General features: G+C 46.4%; 2 protein-coding genes and 1 pseudogene across 3 annotated transcripts; 2 read left to right on the top strand and 1 right to left on the bottom strand.

Annotated features, from left to right (window-relative positions):
• Positions 1-3,797: 3,797 nt before the first annotated feature.
• HEMGN (hemogen) lies at positions 3,798-10,968 on the top strand. 2 transcript variants are annotated; one of them, XM_084835000.1, is made up of 4 exons: positions 3,798-3,970; positions 6,659-6,740; positions 8,564-8,862; positions 10,774-10,968. In XM_084835000.1, the coding sequence occupies exons 1-4, from the start codon at positions 3,889-3,891 to the stop codon at positions 10,854-10,856; spliced, it is 546 nt and encodes a 181-aa protein (XP_084691126.1). In that variant the 5' UTR covers positions 3,798-3,888; the 3' UTR covers positions 10,857-10,968. The 2 variants fall into 2 exon arrangements, with proteins under 2 accessions (XP_084691126.1, XP_084691125.1); XM_084834999.1 differs by having other exon boundaries at positions 6,659-6,752.
• An 8,327-nt stretch (positions 10,969-19,295) lies between these two features.
• Positions 19,296-21,532, bottom strand: FOXE1 (forkhead box E1). Its single transcript, XM_084835001.1, has one exon. The coding sequence runs from the start codon at positions 21,126-21,128 to the stop codon at positions 20,043-20,045; it is 1,086 nt and encodes a 361-aa protein (XP_084691127.1). The 5' UTR covers positions 21,129-21,532; the 3' UTR covers positions 19,296-20,042.
• A 136-nt stretch (positions 21,533-21,668) lies between these two features.
• LOC146352827 (uncharacterized) lies at positions 21,669-22,675 on the top strand (annotated as a pseudogene).
• The last annotated feature ends 807 nt before the right edge of the window (positions 22,676-23,482 follow it).

The raw sequence follows: 23,482 nt of genomic DNA, 5'->3' as shown, positions 1-23,482 counted from the left end.
CCATCTGGAAGCACCCTGTGCATTATTGGTCTCATGTGACTTCTAATGTATCTCCACAGGCTGGTGCAACTTGTGCTCACACACCTACAGCCTGTATGAAGGGTAACGCTAGTTACACTTCGAGGAGCGAATTCAGTATCTACTCCCAATCATGCTCTGTCACAGTACTCCTGTTTCACCAGCAGATGGTGCTCATGTTATACAATGACATCTTTTCTGTGAACAGGAAAAGAAGGCCTGACAGGAATATGTAACAGTGTTTAACTTTGACTAGGTTATGCCCTTTGTAATTTATATCTCACTAACAATAATAATATATACCCTTAAAGGCAGCCTAAAAAATTAGTAAAATAAGACAAGTATATGTGTAAAAATAAGTAAAAATAAATAAATATAATCATAATCGGGGAAATTACTTTCAAAGCGGTGCTATTTGCATGCTAATGATTTAGGAACTGATGAACGTTCTTTTTCTTCATTTTATAATTTGGGGAGCAGCACAGAAAACTCAGGAATATTCACAGTGTTCCTCTTTCCTGGTTCTCACAGGAGTTCTAAAAAAGAGACACCATATTGTCAGAAGCCTCCAGCTGGCAGCAATAACCAGTGTTTTTACTAGATGCCAGAGAGCCCCATTACAGTGCGCTCTCTGTAATTCTACTCCCACCATCCATTTCCCGGCTCACCCTTTGGAAAATCTCCATGCACCTTGGAGAGCAATCAGGTGGGACAAACAGGAATGAGGTTTCCCAGCTGACTGTAACATCTCCCAGAAGCAATTAAGGGAGCAACCTTATGGCTTCTAGTCAGCGGCTAGATGGCCATAGGATATGTTGGTTTCTGGGGACTGACCTCAGAGCCCGCGCTCCAAGGTTGGTTCCCGGAGAACCGACCTTCCCGCCCTCCCATGCTGCCTTGCAGGCAGCTCAGAATGGCCCCGTGCTCCGCCCTTGAAAGAGGAGCACAGAGTGGCAAAAATGGGGCATTCCAGGGGGCATTCCGGGGTGGAGAAGGCGGAAATGCCAGTACAACACATCCTATGTGTCATCTGGCAGTCACTTCCCTTGCTCCGCCTTCCCGTGGCTAGATAGCCGAAATCAGCTGTCTAGCAGCAAATGCAGGGTGGCTGAAGTGCAGAGGGAACAATCCCCTCCACGCTTCTCCTGCCCTGCATTGGATAGGCGGTTGCCTCCGAGTTCGGAGGCGGCCGCCTATCCCAATAGGATTGCGCCCTAAATAGCTGCTACAGCCAGCCAGAGGCTTCTGACCACAGTCTTTTTACACCTGTGGTGAAAATAGGCTTCCTCTGAGAGAGAGAGAGAGAGAGAGAGAATTAAAGTAGATAGAATATATAGCAGGGGTTGGGAACCTTTTTCAACCTGAAGCCCAAATTTAACGTTGCAGAAGCTCTTGGAGGCCTCATTCTGGTGGTGGACAGGCTGAAGGCAAAGGAGATGAGACCAAAATACAATCAGTACCAGCATATTTTAGCATAAGGCTTGTACTGCCCCTGATATATAGTCTTGAATATATTTTCTGTCACTTTGTAACATACAGCTAGGAGCAGACAGCTGTGTGCTCCTGTTCATAGCCTGGAAGAAAAAAGGTTATCTAGTTTGCCCTGTCACCTTTGAATACTGTGCTGAGTCACAGTTATAATGTACTTATGAGTCTTTATCAGCCTTCAGCAGGGTGTAAGAAGAACTCGGCAATTCTTGCTCTGAGTGCTTTTAAGAATTTCAGGCAGGCCTTCATGTGAACGTATATAACAGCCTTCCCCAACCTGGTGCTCTCCTGTTTTAACTCCAATTTCCATCATCCCCAGCCAGCATGGGCAATGTGGTAAGGGAAGGTGGGAGTTGTAGTCTAAAACACCCGGAAGGCATCAGGATGGGGAAGGCTGGTATATAGTGACTCTGCCTTATACTGTTTTACAGCTGAATTTTAGATTCTCATGAATTTTGAAAACGCACAGTTTAAATCCTGATAGGAGGTGAAGACTAAGGTTTCTCACTTTCATATTTCTAACTGAAGTGCGTAATGCACACCAATGGGAAAGGAAATATTGACTGTCCTGCAAAGTTTTGCCAATAAAGGACGAGGAATGTATTTATTGCATTTATATACCATTCTTCCTCCATGGAGCTCAGGCTGGAGTGCACAGTTCTTCATACCTCCTGTTTCATTCTCACAACAACCCTGAGGGGTAGGGTTGGCTTAGAGATAGTGACTCACCGAAAGTAACCTAGTAAGAGCTTCTTGTCTGGGTGGGGATTTAAACTTAGGACTCCCTATTCCTAGACTGACACTCTAACCGTTACATCACATTGGCTCTCAGGAAGGCTGTGACCTGGTTCGCATGTAATGGCAACAAATTGTGGGTTAATTAACCCACAATTTGCCAGGTTGCGTGCAAGCTGCTTCCACTTTGCATAATCAACCTCCAATTGGCCCAGTTGCATGGCGTGTAAACCTGGACACTTTGGGTTGTTCCTTGGTTAAACAACTCAAAGTTAATGATTAGTTCTGAGGTTAACTTTGGATTGTTTAACCCATGAACAACCCAAAGTGTCTGGGGTTTGCATGTCACACAACAACCTATGATCAGGCCGATCGGAGGATAATTATGCGAAGTGGAAGTAGCACACATACAGCACATGACCCAGCAAATAATGGGTTAATTAAGTAACCCATGATTTGCCACCATTATGTGCGAACAGGGCCTATGGGTTAGAATCTTGCTATAATTCGGGTATTGTACTGAAAGCTATTTTAAAAATAGGATAGGATGCAGAGAAGAATAAAAAATAAATAAAGTCTGGATTAGTTTTAAAGTAGGTAAAGCCAGACATATTTATCAAGATGGAAATAACAGTTGATTTGATCATGGTATGTTAGGAATTTAAGGATGGGGTGAGGTGGGGGATGGACAAAACTTCTATTTTAGCCTAGGAAAGAAAGTTTAGAAAGTAAGGGGTCTATCAAATGACAAATAAAAGGCATACTCTTAACAGTGAAAGAGCCTGAACATAATAGAATGGCAAGTCATGGCTTCTCACTCATGTCAATCAGTAGGAAATATCTGTATATTCAGTGAGATTCAACCTGGGTGTTCCCAGTCTGAATCCAACCACTACACAACATATATTTTACAAATGAATTACATTTATAAAGGCTGGTATCCAAGGGTGCCTGTCCGCCAGCAGAGGGGATACCACTGGCTAAATGGATTTGCCTCCCCCTACAGCCCACTTGTGCTCCCCCCGAAAAAAATATGCTCCGGAGGGTTGGGGGACTCTCCAGAGCAGATTTGGAAGGGTAAGGGAGAGTGCAGGGGGGAGGAGAAGAAAGAGAAGTCCTGTTGCACGAGCAGAGGTCTGCTTGCACAATGTTGGATGTTGTTCTGTATCAGAATAAATGCAATACAGTTAAGAGAGGACATTTCATAACAAGTAGAGAAGCAAGTCACTTCGATAAAGACCATAAAGTCTTTACAAGAAAAGTGGATTGGAGAAGGGGTTGCTATTTTATAATGGTTATGGCACTTAAGAAGATAAAGTTTTGCAAGGGGTCACAAGCTCAAAATGTCTGAGAAATGCTGTGTTATTTCAGAAAGCCATATTTGTTGTGGAGGGAAAAACGTTTTCATGTTTGGGCAGGGATATGCCAGGCTGTGTGCATGAATTTAAACACCTTTGCAGCATGATAAGGAAAAATAGTATTAACATACTAGTGTCCAGACCAGATAAGATGCTTTGGGCGGGTAGTTTTTTTTCCCTTTCTTTTTCAGAAACTCTCATTTTTCACTAAAGCACTAAATGTGCCAGATGATTCTACGGTAGAGCTAAACTCTTTTGTATATATAATATATAAAATAAACCATTGCCAATGGCGAGCTTAGAAAAGGACCATTCATATTCTGGAAATCCACAGCAGCCAGTGGCCACAGCTGAGGAGTATGCAGTTCCAGGTAATAAAGTTTATTCTGGGAAGGGGAACTTTTTAATGGTCACAGATCTGCAGTTCTGTTATAATTACGTGCACTCCAACTGTCCCTGTTTTCTGTTACTTGTCCTTGATAAAACTCTGCTCCGATTTGGTCTTTGGGAGGAAATGTTGGAGATGCATTTTCCAAATTTTGTTTGCATGCAGCAGGTGGTGGAAGGCATCTGAACAGACATTCTCTCTGCCTGAAAAAGAGCGTTGGGCTAAGACTGGGGAGATTTGAGGTCAAGTCTCCGCTCAGCCACAAAACTCCTTGGGTGGCCTTGGGCCAGTCACTCACAGCCTAACGTACCTCACAGGATTGTCGTGAGAACAAAATGGGTAGATGGGTGAAACCACATATGCTGCCTTGAACTCCTTGGAGGAAAGGTGGGATATAAATGTAAAATTTGTCCACTTCCACCTAAAACATTACATCTGTCTTCACCCACAAGTTAAATCTCTGAACAGCAAATGCATCTCAGGGCAGAACCTTAGGAAAAGCATATTCTCAAATCGGTGGTCATTGAGGTAATGCAATGAAGGGGGCAAGGCACATTTGTAGGAGGAAATCAATAGGTAGGAGGGAGGGCAATTAACCCTTCCCATGGCATGGGCAGCCCTACTAGTACACAGAGTGAGGCGGCTGCCTCAGGCAGCTGATTCCAGGTATCATGAAAGGCCAGTAAATTGTTAGTTATTGAATTTATTCTTTTGTTTTTTTAGTGCCAGGGAAGGGGAGAGGCATCTGTGGAATTTTCTGCCCCAGGTGCCAAAATAACTTGACCCAGCCTTGGGTATTATGTATCTTGACTTGAGGGGGGATGTTCTCCATTTGCTGCTTTACCTCAGGCAGTGAAATGTCTTGAGCCAGTCCTGCTGCAAATTCTCTCCTGCAAATGTTCCTCCAGGTCTCCCCCAAGCTGTCTTGGATGTTTTCTAGAAAGGCAGGGTATAAATGCTAACAAATGAAATAAAATAAACCAAATAAAATGTGCACATTGGGCTTGTTTCCGATTTTGGACCTGTCTGGGGAAAAATGGATTAAAATAGTGGCGGGGGGGATTTGCATGGAAGAATTACTGAGAGGGGAGGATTAAAACAGCCCTCCCTCCTGCCAGTTCTCCCTTGGAAAATCTCCATTCATCCCCGCATTAGCCTTACAGGAAAAACAAACATACATTTGGGAACCCCAGTTTTGCCTTACAATATGTAGTTTATTTTATTTGTTGTTTTTTACATTTACATCCTGCCTTTCCTCCTGCACAAACATGGATCCAAAAAGCCAATGCTGCACTACCCCCTTCATCCTCTCATAACGCACTGCCCAGAAAATCCAAGTTGTTGAGGGCATTTGAGCTGCAGCTGTTCCAGAAGTACAACCAGCTCCATTGAGAAATTGGACATCCTTATTCCACCCACCCCACCCCAACCCAAAGTGAACGGTCATTGTCAGTCCTCCTTTACATCTGGCCACACTAAATTGAAAATAGACTTGCTTTAGGAAAACAATTACGGCTATGTTATGCTATTCTGTTTAAAATATTCAATCAGCATTTTGCTTTTGCTTTATTTTCAAAAAGAAGGAGCTTCAGTAATAAGAGGAAAAGATGGGACACATAATGGCATGAACAATTTCAGCAGTTTCAGCTGACATGACAACCCTAATAATGTCTTGCCCCTGTCATGTCCAAGGAGTTGAAAGCCGTTTTCAGCTAAACCACTGTGATAAACAAATTAAAGCTTTGATCAGGTTTAAAACAGGGCTCCAGTTAACCATGGAAGTCTGTCTGAGGTCTCCCATAGTGAATGTTGGTGAGTTGATTGTTTTTTTCTGCATCAGGAGTTCTTAGTTAATGTATTTTTAATTTTTTAATTAATGTTTTTATCCCACTGATCAAAAATATATTTTTCCAGTGTGGCTTTACAACACACACAAAAAGATACCATCAGTAAAAGAGCCAGTTGATGCAGTGGTTAGAGCAGGGGTAGGCATGGGAACTGTAGTCCAAAATATATGGAGGACACCTAGTTGTCCACCCCTGTGTTAGAGTGTCAGGTGAAATTCAGGTTCAAATCCTTACTCAGAAAATTAGGTGGCTTTAGGGTTTATACCACGCACTTTTTATCTGCCTAACCTATGGAGTTCTTATGAAGATAGAATGGAGCATCCATGTATGTCAGCCAGCCTGAGGCTCTTGGTGGAGAGGTGGGATATAAATGCAGTAAATGAATGCATAACAATATACATATGAATGGATAAAAACAGCTTGGAAAAATGACACAAAACCAGGATATCACGTTGGTGCAGCACTGTAGGATGCTGCTCCTGTCTCAAAAATGGCCACTGCTGACATGTGCACTCCACCCATGTCCCAAATAGTTGATCCGTTTGGAGAGGGTGGAAGAGATGAAGCCTAATAGCAAATGCCTCTGCTCCTTTCATTTGCACACCCTACAGAAAAAGACAACAGAGGTACTCTTGGTGTCTCCCTCCAAATTATGTAATCTTTGGAGACTCAACAAAACCAGAGCTCAAGCATTCCCTGGCTGAAATAGTTCTATTGTTGCCTTGTTTGAGAGACTTCTACACCTGCAACTGTCTCTTAGGATTTTGTTTCCTACCGTTACTGTAATTGGTTCAACTGTACTTCTGGTTACTTTGCTCTTGCAGAAGTTGTCATTACACGCCGTTTAAGAGACCGAGAGCTTCTCAGAAAAAGGAAAGCAGAAGCAGAGGAAAAAGACACTCACCAGTGGGTTCTGGGGTAAAGTAGGATGCTGATTGGCAAAGTGACATTTTATTTTAGAGGCAAAGCAATCTGTTAAATCTTTTGTGTAGATATATGGCTTTTTAAAAATGGCCATTTTATATTTAAATGACACTGAAATTACTATTGTGTATGACTTGATCCAGAACACATTAGTCATGCTTTAGTCCTGCTGAAATCAATGAGATAAGTTATTCACAACTAACAGATCCTATTAAGAAAACAGGAGTCCTTTGAGAGGCTGTGGGTGGTAGAATTGGAGGTGAAAGGTTACGGGGTGGGATATATTAGGATATGAATGTACTCCTTGGACTCCTGTTGTCTTAAAAAAGACCCCACCTATTCTCCCTTGCTGCATTTTATGTTTGCTGCATCCCTCCCAAAATACCCAAGTGGAGCTACCCCCCTCCCTCTTCCTACCAATCCTACATGCCCAAATGAAACAAAACCTAGGTATGTGATAACTACATTGGTTCACATCCAGCCCTTGATATCCTGGCCCATCTCTCTCCTCTCTCTGATGTTTTGTTATCTTGCTTCTCTCTCCCTTTCCTCTGTTGTCCTCCTCCCATACACACTGTTGACATTTAGACAGTAAGCTTTTGGAGGCAAGGATCTGACTTTTTTTTACTTATGTTTACAGCAGTGTGCAGTGGAGGCTTTGGCTCCGATGTCAGTGGGGTGGTGAATCTGCCCTGGGTTTCAGTCAGGACCAGTCAGAATTCCAAAGGAGCTATCCAAGGTCCTGACTGAAACTCGGAGCAGATTCACCGCCCCACCGATATCAGTGGGGCAGTGAATCTGCTCTGGGTTTCAGTCAGAACCAGTCAGAATTCTAAAGGAGCTATCCAAGGTTCTGACTGGTTCTGACTGAAACCCGGAGCAGATTCACTGCCCCACTGATATCGGAGCCACCAGCTTCGACTGGCAGCATGTATTCCACACCTGCACGCACACACGCACATTCTTCACCTAGGGAGTCCAAATTCTATGCCAAGAAAAGGAGAATTCTGCAATGTATAAGTTAGGCAAACTGAGCAGATTTGTATAATTTATTTTGCAATGTTTAATTTTGTATAATTTATCCTGTTTTTGATAGTCAGAAGGAGGGGCAAGAAGTTATGGATGGCACAGAAGTCCCACTGCTGATCACTGGCAATTTTATTAAACTACCCCTTTGGCTTCTGAGATTTCACTAGGCATTGCCTTCATGTTTCAAGCATGTCTGTGCAGCATAAGGGCTAGAAACGTGCTTTTCTAAAAAAATGAAACAAAGTCTCAGACTACAGGTATTACACTGCAGTCACATGTAATGTTAGTCCAGGTGTTCCTTTGCCCTTGCCTAGAGTCCTTGGGAGGTAGGGCTTTGGAATGGAGAAGGTTTCAAGAGGGGGAAAAATACCTTGCAGGGGTAAACCATGGCTACCCCATTTCTGACGCCAAGTACCCCCTCCTGATTCAGCTGCAGTCCAATGTGTATTTTGGCCCTACAATTTTCAGGAAGCCGAACCTCTCATCCAACATCCTGTGCTATAGTATAGTATAGCCTTTACATTTTAACATAAGCAGGGCTGTACCTAGAGCAGCTATACATACAGCCCTGTTAAAATGTAAACGCACCATGTAAATAAGAAATCATCATCTCAGAAGCTAAACCATTAAAAACTAAAGGGAGAATTTAAGAGTCATGAAAGGGGATCACTACCAGCCACAAATTCCCATTAATGTTCTTGCAAGCAACCCTTAAGAGTAATCTATTATTTCCCAGTACTTACTTGACCAAAATGCCTTCCCGCACTATTTGACAGGGAGCACAAAAAGAGCAAACCAGCGCCAGCCCGACGGGGAAGAGGGGCTGGGAGAGGCCGAGGCCAGCGCCAGGCTCTAGAACCACAGACGGAACCAGGGCCAGAGGTTGCAGAGGAAAAGCATGAGCCACCGGTGATCGAGCCACTGGTGACCGAGCTGAAGGAAAAAGCCGCGATCACTCTGGATCTCCATGTAGAGCCTTCTGTCTCTCTTGTGGAAGCTGACAAGCTGTATACACAGCAGCAAGCAGCTGAGACAGGTGTAGCTGAGACAGCGGAAGGTGTTCTTTTCTCAGTGGGTAAGCAGACTTGGGAATTGAAGTTCTTTTGGGCAGGCTGGCCCAAGACATTCTGTTGGCTGAGGTGAAGGACAAGATGGTTCTCCCACCCCATTCCATGTACAGAAAATGACAGAATGGGCATTGAAACCTATTTCACCACTGGCAATGGGATGGCATCTACCACTGTACCTGTGAGCAGCAGGCTAGCTTATGTGGTGCAGGGCCGTCCACATAGTACATACATAGTACATACAGAGTTCTGTCCTCCAACACCTTGCTACCACTCCCCTCCCCTGGGACCTGCTGCCTGAGGCAGCTGCCTCACTCTGTCTAATGGTAGGGCTGGCCCTGCTTTTGGGGGCAAATCATATTATTAAAACCTTAAGGAAGTTGGGCCTATGTAATATCTTGACAGCCCAGTCCTTTGGAACATTTCCTCCCTTCTCCCTACTCAGTTCCTCTGGGATCACTGGTCAACTGGATCAGATAAGGGTGTAGTTACACCAGGTATACAGCTGGAATGATATCCATCATAATAAATATGAGGAATAGTTGCTTTGGTTTGGAGTTCTACCTGGATTACCCAGCCACCTTCCAATCTCTAATTCCCAAAGTTTTATCATACTCTTCCATAATGACTTGACTAACAGGACAATGGCATCAACATGTGAGTATATGTGTGTGATTTACATTGGGAAAATGGCATGAAAGGAAATGTTTAAACATCCCCCTTCGTCAGTGCCACTGCTCCATTTTCAGAGCCTTCCACAACTGCTTTTAAGTGAAAATAAAAACATCTGGGGATGTGACGACAATTCTCTTGCATAATATGTGGTTTAGCCCTTAGAGAATCTCACCAGAACATATCACAAGTTTACTTAATCAAGAGGTTAAGTTTATTATTTAATATACACAAAGATAATAAAACTAAAAGAAATGTTAAAAGATTATCATTCAGTGGGGCTCCTTGCATGTAGCAAATCATGTGTTAATTAACCTAAAGTTCACCTAAGAACAAACCATGGGTTAATTCTGGGTAGTTTAACCTATGAATAACCAAAGTGTCTGGGTTCAGACATCATGCTAACAACTTACGGATTGGGTGTTCATAGGTTGTTGCTTCAAATTGGAAGTGGCTCATCTGCAGCGTGCATCCCTCCAAATCTTGGGGTAATTAAACCATGATTTGCTGTTGAATGCTGCTGCTATGTGCAAACCAGATCAGTGCCTGCCCTAGGTAGTTATTAGTGAGCCAAAGCAAGAAGCAGTAGTTCCTGGGGTTAGAAAATAGAAACACTAGTCCGTTTCTTCTTCCTTGGTAGAAGGTTCACTACTGGCAGAAGGTTCAGTGGGCATAGGTTTTGCTACCTATCCTGAGACTGAGCAATTATCTCAAGCAGGGTAGCCAAATGCAAAAGAGGACAGGGCTCCTGCACCTTGAATAGTTAAGGAGAAGAGAGAATTCCAGCAGGTGTAGCTTGCATGACACCTGCTATCATTCCCTCCTCTACACAACTGTTGAAAGTGCAGGAGCCCTGTCTTCTTCTATATCTGGCCACCGTAGTTTTCTCTAACGATAAAATTATATTCCAGATAGTTTTGTCCTACAGAAAGGGATATCTGTTTTTCAAAAGAATAGTTCTGGTTCTAATATTGGTTATAATTCTTCATATTGTTAAAGGTAATGAAAACTCTTAATGGGGGAAAACTTTCAGTTGGGGCTGTATGTTTTATATCAGTATAAGGGCAAGCAGGGCCAGTGTCTTTTATTGTATCTGCAGTGCCTAGTTCACATGTTAGTAGATGTCTGAGAAATAATAACCATAGAAATGATGATTACTGACAGGGCCAGCACATTTTAAGCCAACCCAATGGAAATGTTTGTACTTAATATCTTCTTTGCTTCCCCTCCTCACCTTGGATTTGAAGAGGCACCAAGCTCAGAAGAACCAGCAATTACCCAGTCCCTGGAAAATGATGATTTGGAAGAGGACCCCTATGGTTGTACTTAATTTAAAAGTTGGGGTGCAGATGTTAATTGTCACTGTTCAACTTGAAACACTGTTAGAGTATATAATCCCTGGTTTGCTAATCCTGTGTGAGCAATAAAAGCTAGTGACCTTGGTTGTCATCTTTCTGCAGTTTCCTCATCCCTGAAATGTTCAGTGGTTACTTTATGTGCTTCCCCTTCTCCAGGAGGTGAGACGGTCCAGAGGCAGCAGCACTATCCAGGTCTGGCTCCCTTTGGAGGAGAGTGCCCTGGGTTCTTGTGGCATTTTTGTAATATTTGGTCTGTTTACATTTATACAAGTGGAGTATAAGTAGAGGCAAACAAAATGTGCCCCTCTGCTAGGCAGCAGATCCTCTCACTACCTCACATTGGACCTCCACTTTGCACCCCAAAGGTGCCTAGCTCACATTTCTCAATCTCTCTCCAAACAAAAGTGGCTGTTTCAGTCATTATTCCACCATTTGCACGCATCTATCCCATCTTTTTCTCAAACGGAAAAAAATGGGTAGTTTTCCAAATATGCGCAACTGGAGCGCATGACCTCCCCATGTATTTCTCCATTAGCGTGAATGAACCACTGTGTATTGGTGGCTGGGGGTGGTTGTTTTGGGTTGTTGGGGGTGTGTTCATCATGGTGAAGGAGGTTATGACAGGCTGTGGGGCATTTCGCCTTCCCGTGCTGGCACCATTTTGGATCCTCACCATTTTCAGCCTGCAGCATTCTGAGCAAGGCGTCAGAGCGGCAGGTCAGCAGAGCGGCAAGTTGGCAGAGCGGTGTGCTGGCCTTCCGACCTATTGGGACACCCCCTGCTGTGCATTCCCAGCGAGGAAACGGTGGAGTAAATGGCAGGGATTGTCAAAAACACTGAACAGGGAGGTGGGGGCCCTGGGGAGATTGGTGAGGGGCTGTCTGCGTGTCAGTCCCCATCCACCCGTAACGTGCAAGGGGAGGAAAAGGGGCAGGAACCAGGGAGGAATTATCGCTACACCCCAAACGTGTTTAATCCTTCTTTGTGGAAAGGTGGCGATGCCTCTGAGCAGCATCACCACCCTTGTGAGAAGGAAACAGCCATCTAAAGAGAACAACCCAGTCCTGCAATGACACTGGATGGGGAAAGAACCAGCATTGATGTGGAATTCTCCACCAGTGTGATGGAGCCCTCTCTCTCTGTCACACACTCCAGCCCTCTCTCCTGAGCTGAAATGGGAAGGGGTGTATCACCAGCCAAGCTCTGATAGCCTCCCCCATTCAAAACACTCAAGAGAGATCTCCAACTACTTCCTAAGCATTAGCTTCCATTGCAGAAACATCTACCAGTCACTCTGGGCTGTTAATGAGAAATCTCCCTAACAAAAGAAGTGACTAGCCCAATACTACATATACCAGGATCTGCCTCTGAAACTTACTCCATACCAACAGCCTTTTTCCTCTTCCAAGGGGGCCTCTTACAACAGCACACAGAATCCAGGCAGCTCTCTAATGCAGAGCAGCTGTTCAGCAACTGATCTTGTCAGTGGGCACCTGTGTGTGTGTGTGTGTGTGTGTGTGTGAGAGAGAGAGAGAGGGAGAGAGGGAGAGAGAGATGAAACAAGGAGCTTGGCCCTACAAATAGCCTGGTGGCAAAAGTCCAACCCCCCCCCCCACACACACACTTATGTTATACACACACTACACACACACACTTAACAGCTAGGATGGTGGAAGGATAAATATGAGCAATAGAGAAGAGTGAGTTAGGAAGAGATCATTTTCCTCGCATGTCCTCCTTTCATCTCCCCCTTACCATGTTTCTTGTCTACGAGAGCTGATGTGGCCCAGTTCTCACTGGGGCAGAAAACCCATGTCTTGGCTGTACCACTTCAGAGTGCAAGTGGGGATTCACATGACTGGATGCTCGTCTATTTAAAAAACAAACAAACTTGCACACAAAAACTAAATGTTAGGCAGACAGATTCTAGCCTAGTCTTCTTTCTGGCATGCTCGTATTCTGTATCTTTTATTTTTTTCTGTGGAGGAGCATTCTGTCATCTGAGTCCCCAGCAGCAGTCTGAAAGGGTACATCCTAGGCACAGGAAGTTCGCCACCTCATTCATTCATTCATTCATTCATTCATTCATTCATTTTATTTCATTTCTATACCGCCCAGTAGCTGAAGCTCTCTGGGCAGTTCACAAAAATTAAAACCAAAGAGCACCTTCATGAGAACTAGGCCTATGTGGGTGCAGAAGGATAGTCCTGCTCGCCCTGCTTGTTCCAGCTCCAAAAAGTAAAAAAGAAGAGCCAGTCTGAAGGAACAGATCATTTCCTCATCCAACCCTCCGCTACACACACACACACACACGCGCACACACACACACACACCATCATCATCACCACCACCACCACCACCACCCTCTTGCCTTTCAGAACAGAAAAGCAAATGGGGAGAGAAGAGCGACATCTGGTGTTGTCATCCCATTTGCATTTGGACTCATGGCTCTGTACCACTTGACATTGACCAGAAAATGGCAATTGTATCTTAAGGTCAAGAGGAACTGAGAGCCCTCTGGTGGCAGTATCTTGGACAATGGTCCATTAAATTGTTTGCATCTGACTGATAATGGCCAGTTCTGGATGCTTTAGAGCAGGGGTGGGCATACTCTAGGCTTCCAGGATCTGCTTTATTTTTTTTTACTAAAACCCCCAAATCCACCAACCACAGCCAGGTGTAAAGACATACACTTAGAATTAAAGCATTCTGAGCCCAGGAATCTGTTCTGAGTACCAAAAATGAATGGAATTCACCATTGTTCTGCACAAAAATCCACTTCTGATTATCCCAAGCTTTCCTCATTTCAGCGATATAATTTAAGGCAGGAGAGGAGTCATTTTGTTGCTGCTATTGTTAAACAATTGGGAATCAGAAATCCTTGCCAATCTACTGCACATCGCCTAGGTATCTACTGGTAGATTCAAATCGACCTTCTCATGGGTGGGCAGACTTCAGGCTTCCTGGATTTACATTGTTTTTATTAGAACCTCAAGGTCTACCAACTGGGGTCGGGTGCAAAATAGTGGCACAGGGCAAACATGCACCTAGTAGAATTGAAGCACAGGATGCCTTTGAGCACACTCCCAGTCAAGAATTTGCTTTCAGTACCATAACTGAACTCACAGCCCTTTCACACAAAAATCCATTCCTGATTCTTCCCCACACCCAAGTTTCATTTCAGCTGCCTAATTTAGAGGGGGCAATAGCCTTTTTTGTTGTTGCTCTTGTTAAACAACTGGGAGTCGGAAACTTTTGCAGATTTATACAAATCACCCAGAGATCTTCCAGAAGACTCCAGTCTACCTTCTGCCCACCCCTGCTTTGGAGCAGAAGTTTTCAAACTTTGTTCCAGGGAACACTGAGGTTCCTTGGGAGACTGTCCGTGGTTCTCTGAAATAGCATCTTGCCCACCATCTTCGCCAATAGTGTCTGGTGTATTCTAGGGTCTCTTCCCAATTCAGGTAGTGCAATAGTCTGGCCCAAGAGTACTGGTCAGCACACTGAATGAACCAAGTTCACGTGCAGCAATGCTCCCCAGGATCACTTGCAACACACAAGCACCCCTTGGTAGAAAAGTTGGTATGGAAATGGTTCCCCAAAGGAAGAAAGTTGGAAAACCACAAATTTAGAGGAAGTGTGCAGTGGTACAGAGAAGCAGAGCTGGGAACTGCTGTGTTGAATGAAGGCAAGATGGTGGGAGAATACATTGCTAATAGCAGTAGCCAGGAATAAAGAGGAATCGAATCTGAGAAGAAAAAGAGCCTCCCAGAAGTCAGGACCAAGGGCTTCATCACATGGAGCTTTTATCCTGCGATTGAGATTGCTCCTTCATGGAAGTTTGCGGGCTCTTTACATGACCCTGCCGTGACCCCGCTGTGACCCTCCTGCACTAAATGTCCTTTGTTCCGTTTTTCAATAGATCGCAGATAATGAGCTATCAAATTACCCTGTTGCGTTCTGGCTTCAGTTTCTTCCGTGAAAAGAGTTAAAGCGGCAAGAAGAGGAGTGAGATCGATGAAAGATAATGGAAGACTCAGATATGGAGAGAAGGAGGGGGTGGGGGGAAAGGAAGCATGTGAAAAAGGGAGTCATTGTGATCCTGCATTTAAAAGGGAAGCAGAAAGCCCCATTTTAAATGTGGGATTTTAGGGTGGTGTAGAGATGCCCCAAGTAAATGTGTGTTATTTACCAGATGGGTCGTCTTTTCCATATGTCTCAAAAAACAATGCCTTCTCTCTACAAGTACCCAGGGTATAATACTGTGCTGGACAGTCTTATGGCCTCAAGACACTGGGGCAGGGGCATTGTTTTTGCAGGGGGTGGCTAGTAGCGTGCCATTCCTGGGTGTTGTTACGTACAGATCTGAACACTGATGAAGACTGTGGCTATATGTGAATGAAGAGGATGGCGGTGTTTTATAGTTCCAGATGATTTGAAAATAAGAGGAAGAAACCTGGGTAATTGGGAGAAGCAGAGGGAAGAGTAAAATGGTGGAGCTGGAGTTTAGCAAAGAACTGTGGGAAAGAATGAACTTGCAGGGAGAAGGAATCTGAAGCTGAGAAAGAAAACAAAACCTGTGGCTAGGCAAACAGATGCTACTCATCACGTGACTTCCAAGTACCTTGTCAGAGAGTCTCAAAGGCCTGGGTGTCTTCTCTTCGTACCTGAGCAGGTCAAACTGAATTGTGCTTGACCAGCTTGGGCATTTCTGGATAGTCGTTATGATGACCTGGGGGCCTTATGACAGCATGGGGTTTTGAGACCTCATTACAAACCAACTAAAATGTTTTTTTTGACTCTGGATAACTGAGGATTGAGCCCTAAAATCACACATTTCTTTTCTGTCAGGGCTGTCAACTGATCAAAGACATTTCAGTTGACCCATCATCTGCCTTCCAATTGATTGATCCATTAAATTTAAATAAATGTTCATATTGCCAAAACTTTAATGCAAGTGTCTGTGTGCTATTGAAGAATAGTTTACAACTGAATAAAACACAAGCTGCTATTCATGGTAAGAAGGAAAGGACATCTTTAATATTTTGTGGCATTTTGGTTGGTCCTACTCAAGGTATTGCCTACCTGTGGATTTTGGACTTTTTTCTCCCTGGGATTTTGGATTTTTTTTTTTTACTCATGGACTAGAACAGCTATCTTTTAAAATATTTTCATTTTCCTTTACTATGTCAGTAATACACTGGATTCAAAATATGTCTCAAAACTAAGCGACTGTGCCCTTAACAGGAAATCTTTCAGGAAGCAAATTTGGTTCTCAGCCCATCCCCATTAATAACCTCATAAAATCTGATAACATGGTGCCCCTGTAAGGCTGCATGTAAAGCCCTTACTCAGTAGGTTGTACAGTCTGTGGCGGAGTGGCGGTGGGGAAGAAGCGTGGCCCCTGGTGGGGTCCAGGGGAGCAATGCAGCCCACCGATCCCCGGAGGTTGCCTAGCCCTGCATCACTGCTTGGTGATACCATGTTAACTACTCATGGCGGGAGGGGGTCAAATGCTCACCCCCACAAAAAAAATCTAGCAATCTTCAACCTTTTTGAATCAGGGGTCCACCTTAAGCTGCAGTAAGGGACTTATTTTCTTTAGTCACTTGATGTTCATCTTCTCCTCTCACAGTCTGGTTTTCTCTCTACTTCTTCCTAACAAAAGGAAAAAGAGGAAGAAATGGGGATAGTGCTACCACTCCTGTGATTCACCTTAGATCTCACGGGCCCCACTAGTCGAAGATGAGCAGTCTACAGAGCAGAGTGGTCTGCAAGAACCCTGTCTTAGGGCACAATCCTATGCATGTTTAGATAGCGGGGAAAAGGCCTATAACTCTCAATATTCCTCAGCCAGCACAGCTGACTGGGGAATGCTGGGAGTTGAACTTTTTTCTGCCTAAATGTGCATAGGATTGCACCTTTAACCATTTATAGGGAGCAAACATCCTCCTGCTGCTCACACTGCTGCATCCAGTGGCCCAGATGTGCCAACTATCTTTGCTTTTGCTACAAGTCGCCTACACGGTAGTGGCCTGAAGGAACGAGGGGGAAGATCACACCTTGGGTGCTTTATGAAAAAATGTAATGGATTTGGTAAAAGGCAGTAAGAAGACCGGCTGCAACAGTCACTGTGTGCACGCACTGTGCAGCTGTCAGTGCCAACAAGTTCTGCTGCTGACTTCAACAGAATGTGGATTCCACACCTAAATCTCAAACCTGGTTGAAAGGTCATCTCAAAGGTTTGACAAATTATATCAAGGGAGAATTAGAAGCATAATTTACGGTACTGAAATTCATTTGATCTAATGCAAAACCTGATAATTCTTGTGGCATCCTCTCAGCTTTCCTTTCTAAAAAACAAAATAGCTTGTTCCTATGCCATATAGTTAGGGAGGGAACATGTAGGCAGGTTTTTTTAGAAAAATTATACGGAAAGCTTAAAAGCGTAGGGAACTTGGAGACTTTGGGGGACTATTTTGATTCTGGTGTATTCCCACTATGTAAGGAGTAGAGTTTCTTCATTCAGCATATCCAGCTCTCTCCCCTACCCATTGGCTCACCATCCCTTTTGTTCTGCTCTCTCTCTCGCTCTCTCACACACACACATACGTCTGTGGACCAGCATGTCTCCTTAAGTCCACGGCCCAAACAAGTAGATGAAACAAAAAAATCCAATCATTCAGAAAAGAAAATCCTGATGAAATTGTGCAGCCAAAAGCATGGAAATGACATAAGAATATGCAAAATTACCCAATGCTATGTAATTTATTCATATCACGGAATCCGGTGGAATTTTGGCACAAAAGTTTGCAGAATTTTTGTGCAGTGCAGAATCCTAGACCTGCAATCCATTCTTCAGTACACACATCAAGTGGGATATAAGAGCATCGATAGGACTGGTCTGTGGTTGAAGAAAAACATCCCCATCTCTCAAAACACCAGAACTCAATGAAGCTGACCGGCAGGAGGTTCAGGCCTGACCAGAGAAAGTACTTCTTCACACAACACATCACTAACTTATGGAATGTGGTTGTTGCCATAAAGATTGGTGATGACCACTAGCTTAGATTTTTAAAAGGGTTAGAGATTAGATCTATGGTCTATTCATGGTTATTAGCTACTATAAAGGAATCCCCCATCGATGGTATATCTCGGAACAGGTGAACAGACGCTGGGGACAAATAACGGAGAAAGGCCGTCACAAGTTTCATCCCCTGCTTGTGAGTACCCAGCTAGCCACTGTCTTAAGAATGCTGGACTAGACGGCTCATGGATCGATCCAGCAAGGCAGTTCTTACACCCTTAAGGACAAATACTCTGAAGGAGTGCTTGCAAACCATTGCATGTGAATTATATGACTCTTATGATCCAGAATTCCTGCAGTTGTATCACTTGAAACTGCCGGTGAATGGGGATTGCGTGTCTGAATGCTCCCTGTATAAAGATCTCCCCATGTGTAGAAAATTGGGAGAGGGCTAGCTAGAACACTACTTAACAAGGAGGCTGTTGTTTTTGTTTTTACTTGTAGGAGCATTCAAACATACAACTCCCTGCCCCTGAAGTCTGAAATGGCACAGCACAGGAAACCCATGCTATGTGATTTATCTACATGTGTGGATCTGTCCTTGTTTTGTATTTCAGCAGTGCTCTGCTCACTGGATCCATGATCACAGCAGTACTAATAAAGCTTTTGAGTTAGGATTGCCAGGTTATAACCCAGAGAACCTGATTTTACCTTTAACTCTAATGATGCAGTGGCAGATTGTGGAGTTCTTGAACCACTCACCCCATTCCTTCTGCAGTCCTTCTACTCACCTCTTCCCCAGCCAGCTCTGAGGCAATATTAAATTTAATATTGTGACAGTAAGTATGAGGAGGGTGAGCAGAAGGTTTGGGGAAGGAACAAGTGAGAGGTGCAGCACCCATGTAATAATGTCAAACACAAATCTGGTTCTTCGGGTTGCAACCTGGCAACATTTTGGGGCTGCCTTTCCCAATAAACCCTCTAATATTATTACAGACAGACTATAAAAAACTTTTGTATATTATTCTTTGAATAAGTATTTCTAGACAACAGAAGCTGAAAAGCAGGGGAAACAAATTATGACGGCAAAAAGAGCTGTCTTCTTTCAAGGCATTTGTTTCATGGAACAAAGAATATGTGGGAGTGGATTGGAACTTTTCCTATATCTTATCTTCAAACATCTGACTATATGGCTGCTAACTACAGATTCCTAAACACAGCAAAATAAAGAAGAAAACTGACTCGAGGCTAAATGCTAATAAGGGAGTCACTGAACAATTAGCACACTGAGATGTAGAGAAAGGTAGCTTTGCTTGCTATAACAAAACATTACCCAACTAAAAAATCAACTAAAATCAACAGAACTGTCCAACAAAATCTGTTTCAAAAGCTATTTATTGCATTCCCAAAGCCATCAGAAAACAGAATTATATAGGGTGTTTGCCTTATGTACCCAAAAGGAAGTGTGATTCATTTACCCCATATTTATTAACTCAAATGAATTTGTGAGTCACTAAATACTTGTAATCGAGGGTATTAAGCACACACCTAGTAGTTATTCATAATTTGCTAGTAATCCGGCTAGGCCAAAAGAATGGAAAGAGAAGAAGAAGAGACTGGCTATTGCTATTTATTGAGACTACTGCTGCAGCACATACTTCTGGAAAGGCAGGGAGCCCACAAAATCAAGTTGAGAACAGGAATTAGAAAGCCCAGGAAAAACCCTAATATTTTGCAGTTCCTGTAAAAGGCTGTTTTCACACTTCACAGGCTTGCCTAAAAAGGCTTCCCTGTTTCTTCTAAACACCCCTCCCCTGCCCTACAACCACTAGCTCCATATCATATAGTGCACTAGCTTCACAGATCTAGATCTTTATGGTGGCCGAGAACTGTGGACCACATCTCCACCATCCTGTTCCTCTTAGATCCCTTAACTGTGGGTCTGACAGGAGCATCCAGTGCAGTTGCATTGGGCAGAGGAATGCCACGGTCCTCCCCACAGCGCAAGCTAACATGCTTATATAATCTACGCACAGGGTAAGGCAATGCAGGCTGCCAAAGAGGCGCAACAGATCTCGCTCCCTGCCCTGCACTGCTGTCTTCTTCTCCCAGCCCAAGTTCCACCGTGGCTTCAGATGGCAGAAACAAATCTTTCCATGTTGCTGGAATAGGCGGCGTGCCGCAGGTAGGCACTGGGGCTGCCAAGCTGCCCGCTGGCATTGTACCCGTGGGCCAAGGAACTGTAGGAACTAGGTGACATCCTGCCATAGAAATCCATAGTGTCATTGCTGAGCGGGGGCGAGGTAGGCATCCCTAGGCGGGCAGAAGCCCCGAAGAGGTGGTTGCTGCTGCTCTGGGAGTAAGAGCCTTGGTTAACCTGGAGCTGCTGGGCACTGGGGAGAGGGTAGGAGTAGGGCACGGCGTTGGGCGGCCTGGGGAGGCCGGGGCCTGCTGCGCAGCCTTGGCTGGGGTAGGCCGCAGATCCCGCGAAGGAGCAGGCGTTGCCAGGGGAGGGCGTGATGTCCGGGCTGTGCTGCTGGGCCAGCTCGGGGCTCGGCTGCGCCATGAGGGGGCCCAGGCTGAAGAGGGGCGGCTGGGACGGGTAGCAGAGGGCGGCGGGAGGCGCGTAGGCCGTGCTCAGCGGAGGCCCAACGGGCGGGGCCTGCGCCTCGTGCATGTAGGCCGGGTAAGTGGAGAGGTCGCTGCGCTTGAAGCGCTTCCTGCGGCGCAAGAAGCTGCCGCTCTCGAACATGTCCCGGGCGTGCGGGTCGAGGGCCCAGTAGCTGCCTTTGCCCGGCCGGCCGGGCTCTCGGGGCACCTTGACGAAGCAGTCGTTGAGCGTGAGGTTGTGGCGGATGCTGTTCTGCCACTTGCGGGGCCCGTCGCGGTAGAAAGGGAAGCGCTCGGTGATGAAGCGGTAGATGCCGCCCAGCGTCAAGCGCCGCTCCGGGGCGTGCGCGATGGCCATGGCGATGAGCGCGATGTAGCTGTAGGGGGGCTTCCCGCGCTGCACCGGCCGCTTCCTGCGGCGCCCGGCAGGCCGCGATCCCCCGAGCGCAGCCGCCTCTTCTTCCGACGGCTCCGGCTCCGGCTCCAGGGCCTCTCCCGGAGGCGCCGGCTCCACCTTCACCAGCGCGGGCAACCTGGGCCCGGGCCCGCCTTCGGAGTCTGCGTGGCCCGCCACGCACGTCGACGACTGAGGGCTCTCGGCCGTCATCCCAGGCTCTGGCCCTGCCACCGACGGCGCCGGCGACGCGGATTCCGGGAAAACAACGGGCAGCCCTTGCGATGGGGGCGCGCCAGCCTCGCTGCTCCTGGCTGCCGTCCGAAGGATGGTCTCCAACGCAGCCCCGGCTGTCAGGCGGCTGATGGAGTTGGGGTTGGGAGGGCGGTCCCGGGCGGCTTTGGAGTCCGACGTGTTCGGATGAAGCCTGCACGTCTGGGGTGCGCCCTCGACGTAAATCAAGCCACAGGAGGCTGGTTTTACAATGTCTGGCGCGCCTAAAACGGAGCGGATCACCGAGGATCGCGGCTAATGCCGACGGCGCTGGAAACCGTAGCCAGGAAAGGTTCCACTGCGCCTGAGCGCAGGGCTATGCGGACGGACTGGGTCCCAGCTTGCGCCCCAAATGGAGTTGTGAAGCGCTGCCTTTGCGCCGCCTTGAAAAACAGCCCAGTACTGAGAGCCGCAGGTCGTTGGGATCGGGTCCCCAGCGCCTAGAGAGCCTCCAAGGTTCCTGGGGCGGGAGGAGCAGAGATGGAATCTGGCGCCGGGAAGGAGCCAGCCGCGCTGAAGACGGGGTTACTCCGGAGCTGGCGCGTGTAGAGCCTCGATCGGGTGCCCGCTTAATGTTCCCCAGAGGACGCACAGACAAGTGGGGGCGGCGGCCCTTTCCCAGGCTCGAGCCCGAGCCCCCCGGGTAGGTTGAGCCTGGCAGAAGGGGGGAGCGCGCCAGGGACTCTCCGCGTTTGTCTGCCTGCCGCGCTCTCTGCACCTGGGCGGGCAGCCGGCCGGCCGGCACTCCCTCGCAGCTGCCTGTGCCTCAAAGGGACGGGCGGAGACGCAGCTTGCCCGAGCAGCAGCCTCCCCTGGTGAGAATGCCGGGGGCGCAGCAAACCCACAGGGCTTTGCTGAGAGGGGTTGCCGAGGAGGGAGGGGCCTGGCCCAGGGCAGGAGCTGGCGGGAGATGTCGTCAACCGGGAGAGGTGGAGGCGAGCCGGCTGCCAGGTCTTTCCCCGCCTCGGCAGAAGGAACGCAGCGAGAGACGCCCAAGGCAGGAGTTGGACGGCGACCCCAGTGGAGGCTGGTGGCTCCGATTTCGGTGGGGCTGTGCATCTATTCTGTGTTTTCGTCAGAACCAGCCGGAACTCTAAAGGAACTTCCCAAGGTGTTGAACCCTATCCGGTTCCAGCACTTTGGATAGCTCCGTTAGAGTTCTGTCTGGTTCTGATTGAAACCCAGAGCAGATACACAGCTCCACCGAAGTCGGAGCCACCATTCTCTACTGGGTGGCCCGAAGCTGTCTGCGTTGGGCTGGGCCTGCTTGGCCAAAAGCATGCAACGGCCCATGTTCTGAGAGTGGGCGACCTTGCCATCGCTATCCTCTCCCATCCCCAACCCGTGTGCATTTTTCTGCAACAAAGCCCGCCAGTTCAATCAACTGCACAGTAGGGCTGTTTCACATGTGATGTGACAACAAACCCGGGTTTGCCATCTGCTGTGCACTCAGAAGGAAAGGCCAGTTCGCATGGGCTTGTACATAACTTGATTTCTGCGCACGTGAGACCTGGTTCAGAAATCCATTCTACACAGTGGGTAGGACTCTTACTCCTAGGCATGCCTACCGTGCTCTGGCTCAGTATGGCCATTTGACATTTGGAGGGCTCCTCTCCACCAGCACTCAGTGGTGTGGGGGAAAGTGAGGGAAGCAGCCTGAACCCATGCTGCATGTACTCTGAAATAGGTCTGGCTTTGTTCAATGGGACTTACACCCAAGTAAATGCCTCGTGGCATGAAACCCTTAGGCTCGATCCTATATCTACTTACCTGGGAGTAAGCCCTATTGAACTCAAAGGGACTTAAGACGTACATAGGATTGCACTGTTGACTGCTGTGCATCCACATGCCCATCAATCAGCCAGGTCTTCAGCAGTTGCAGGAAATTGCTTTACAAATCAAGCTGCAGTTGCTGAGGGCCAAACAGGCAGGGTAGATGTTTAGGGTTGTCTCTCTTTCTCCTCTTTTTCCCTTCAAGAGAGAAAGTGAGGCAGGCAGTGGTAAGCAAGTATTTCTTTCCCCCATGCACCCCTTGGGAATTCAGGTGAACAGAGCTGCTCCCAGCCACTCAGTGAAGGACTCCAACTCACCCAAGTCCTTGAGAGCCTTATAAGTCTGGAGAATGTTATGAGATGACCAGGGTTCACTTAAACACTTGGAGCTCTTTGTTCAAAGTTTAGTTTTATTTTGAAGAAAAAATGGCAGGAGAGAGGTATGTGATTGGAATTTGTAAAATCCTGAATGGTGTGGAGAAAGAGGACATTTCTCCTTTGTAAGACTACAAATGTGTGTGT

Source organism: Heloderma suspectum, chromosome 2, assembly GCF_057233095.1.
Source record: "Heloderma suspectum isolate Gila_16-S chromosome 2, 16-S_ref, whole genome shotgun sequence".
NCBI lineage: Eukaryota > Metazoa > Chordata > Lepidosauria > Squamata > Helodermatidae > Heloderma > Heloderma suspectum.
This window is presented reverse-complemented; position numbering and strand designations above follow the sequence as displayed.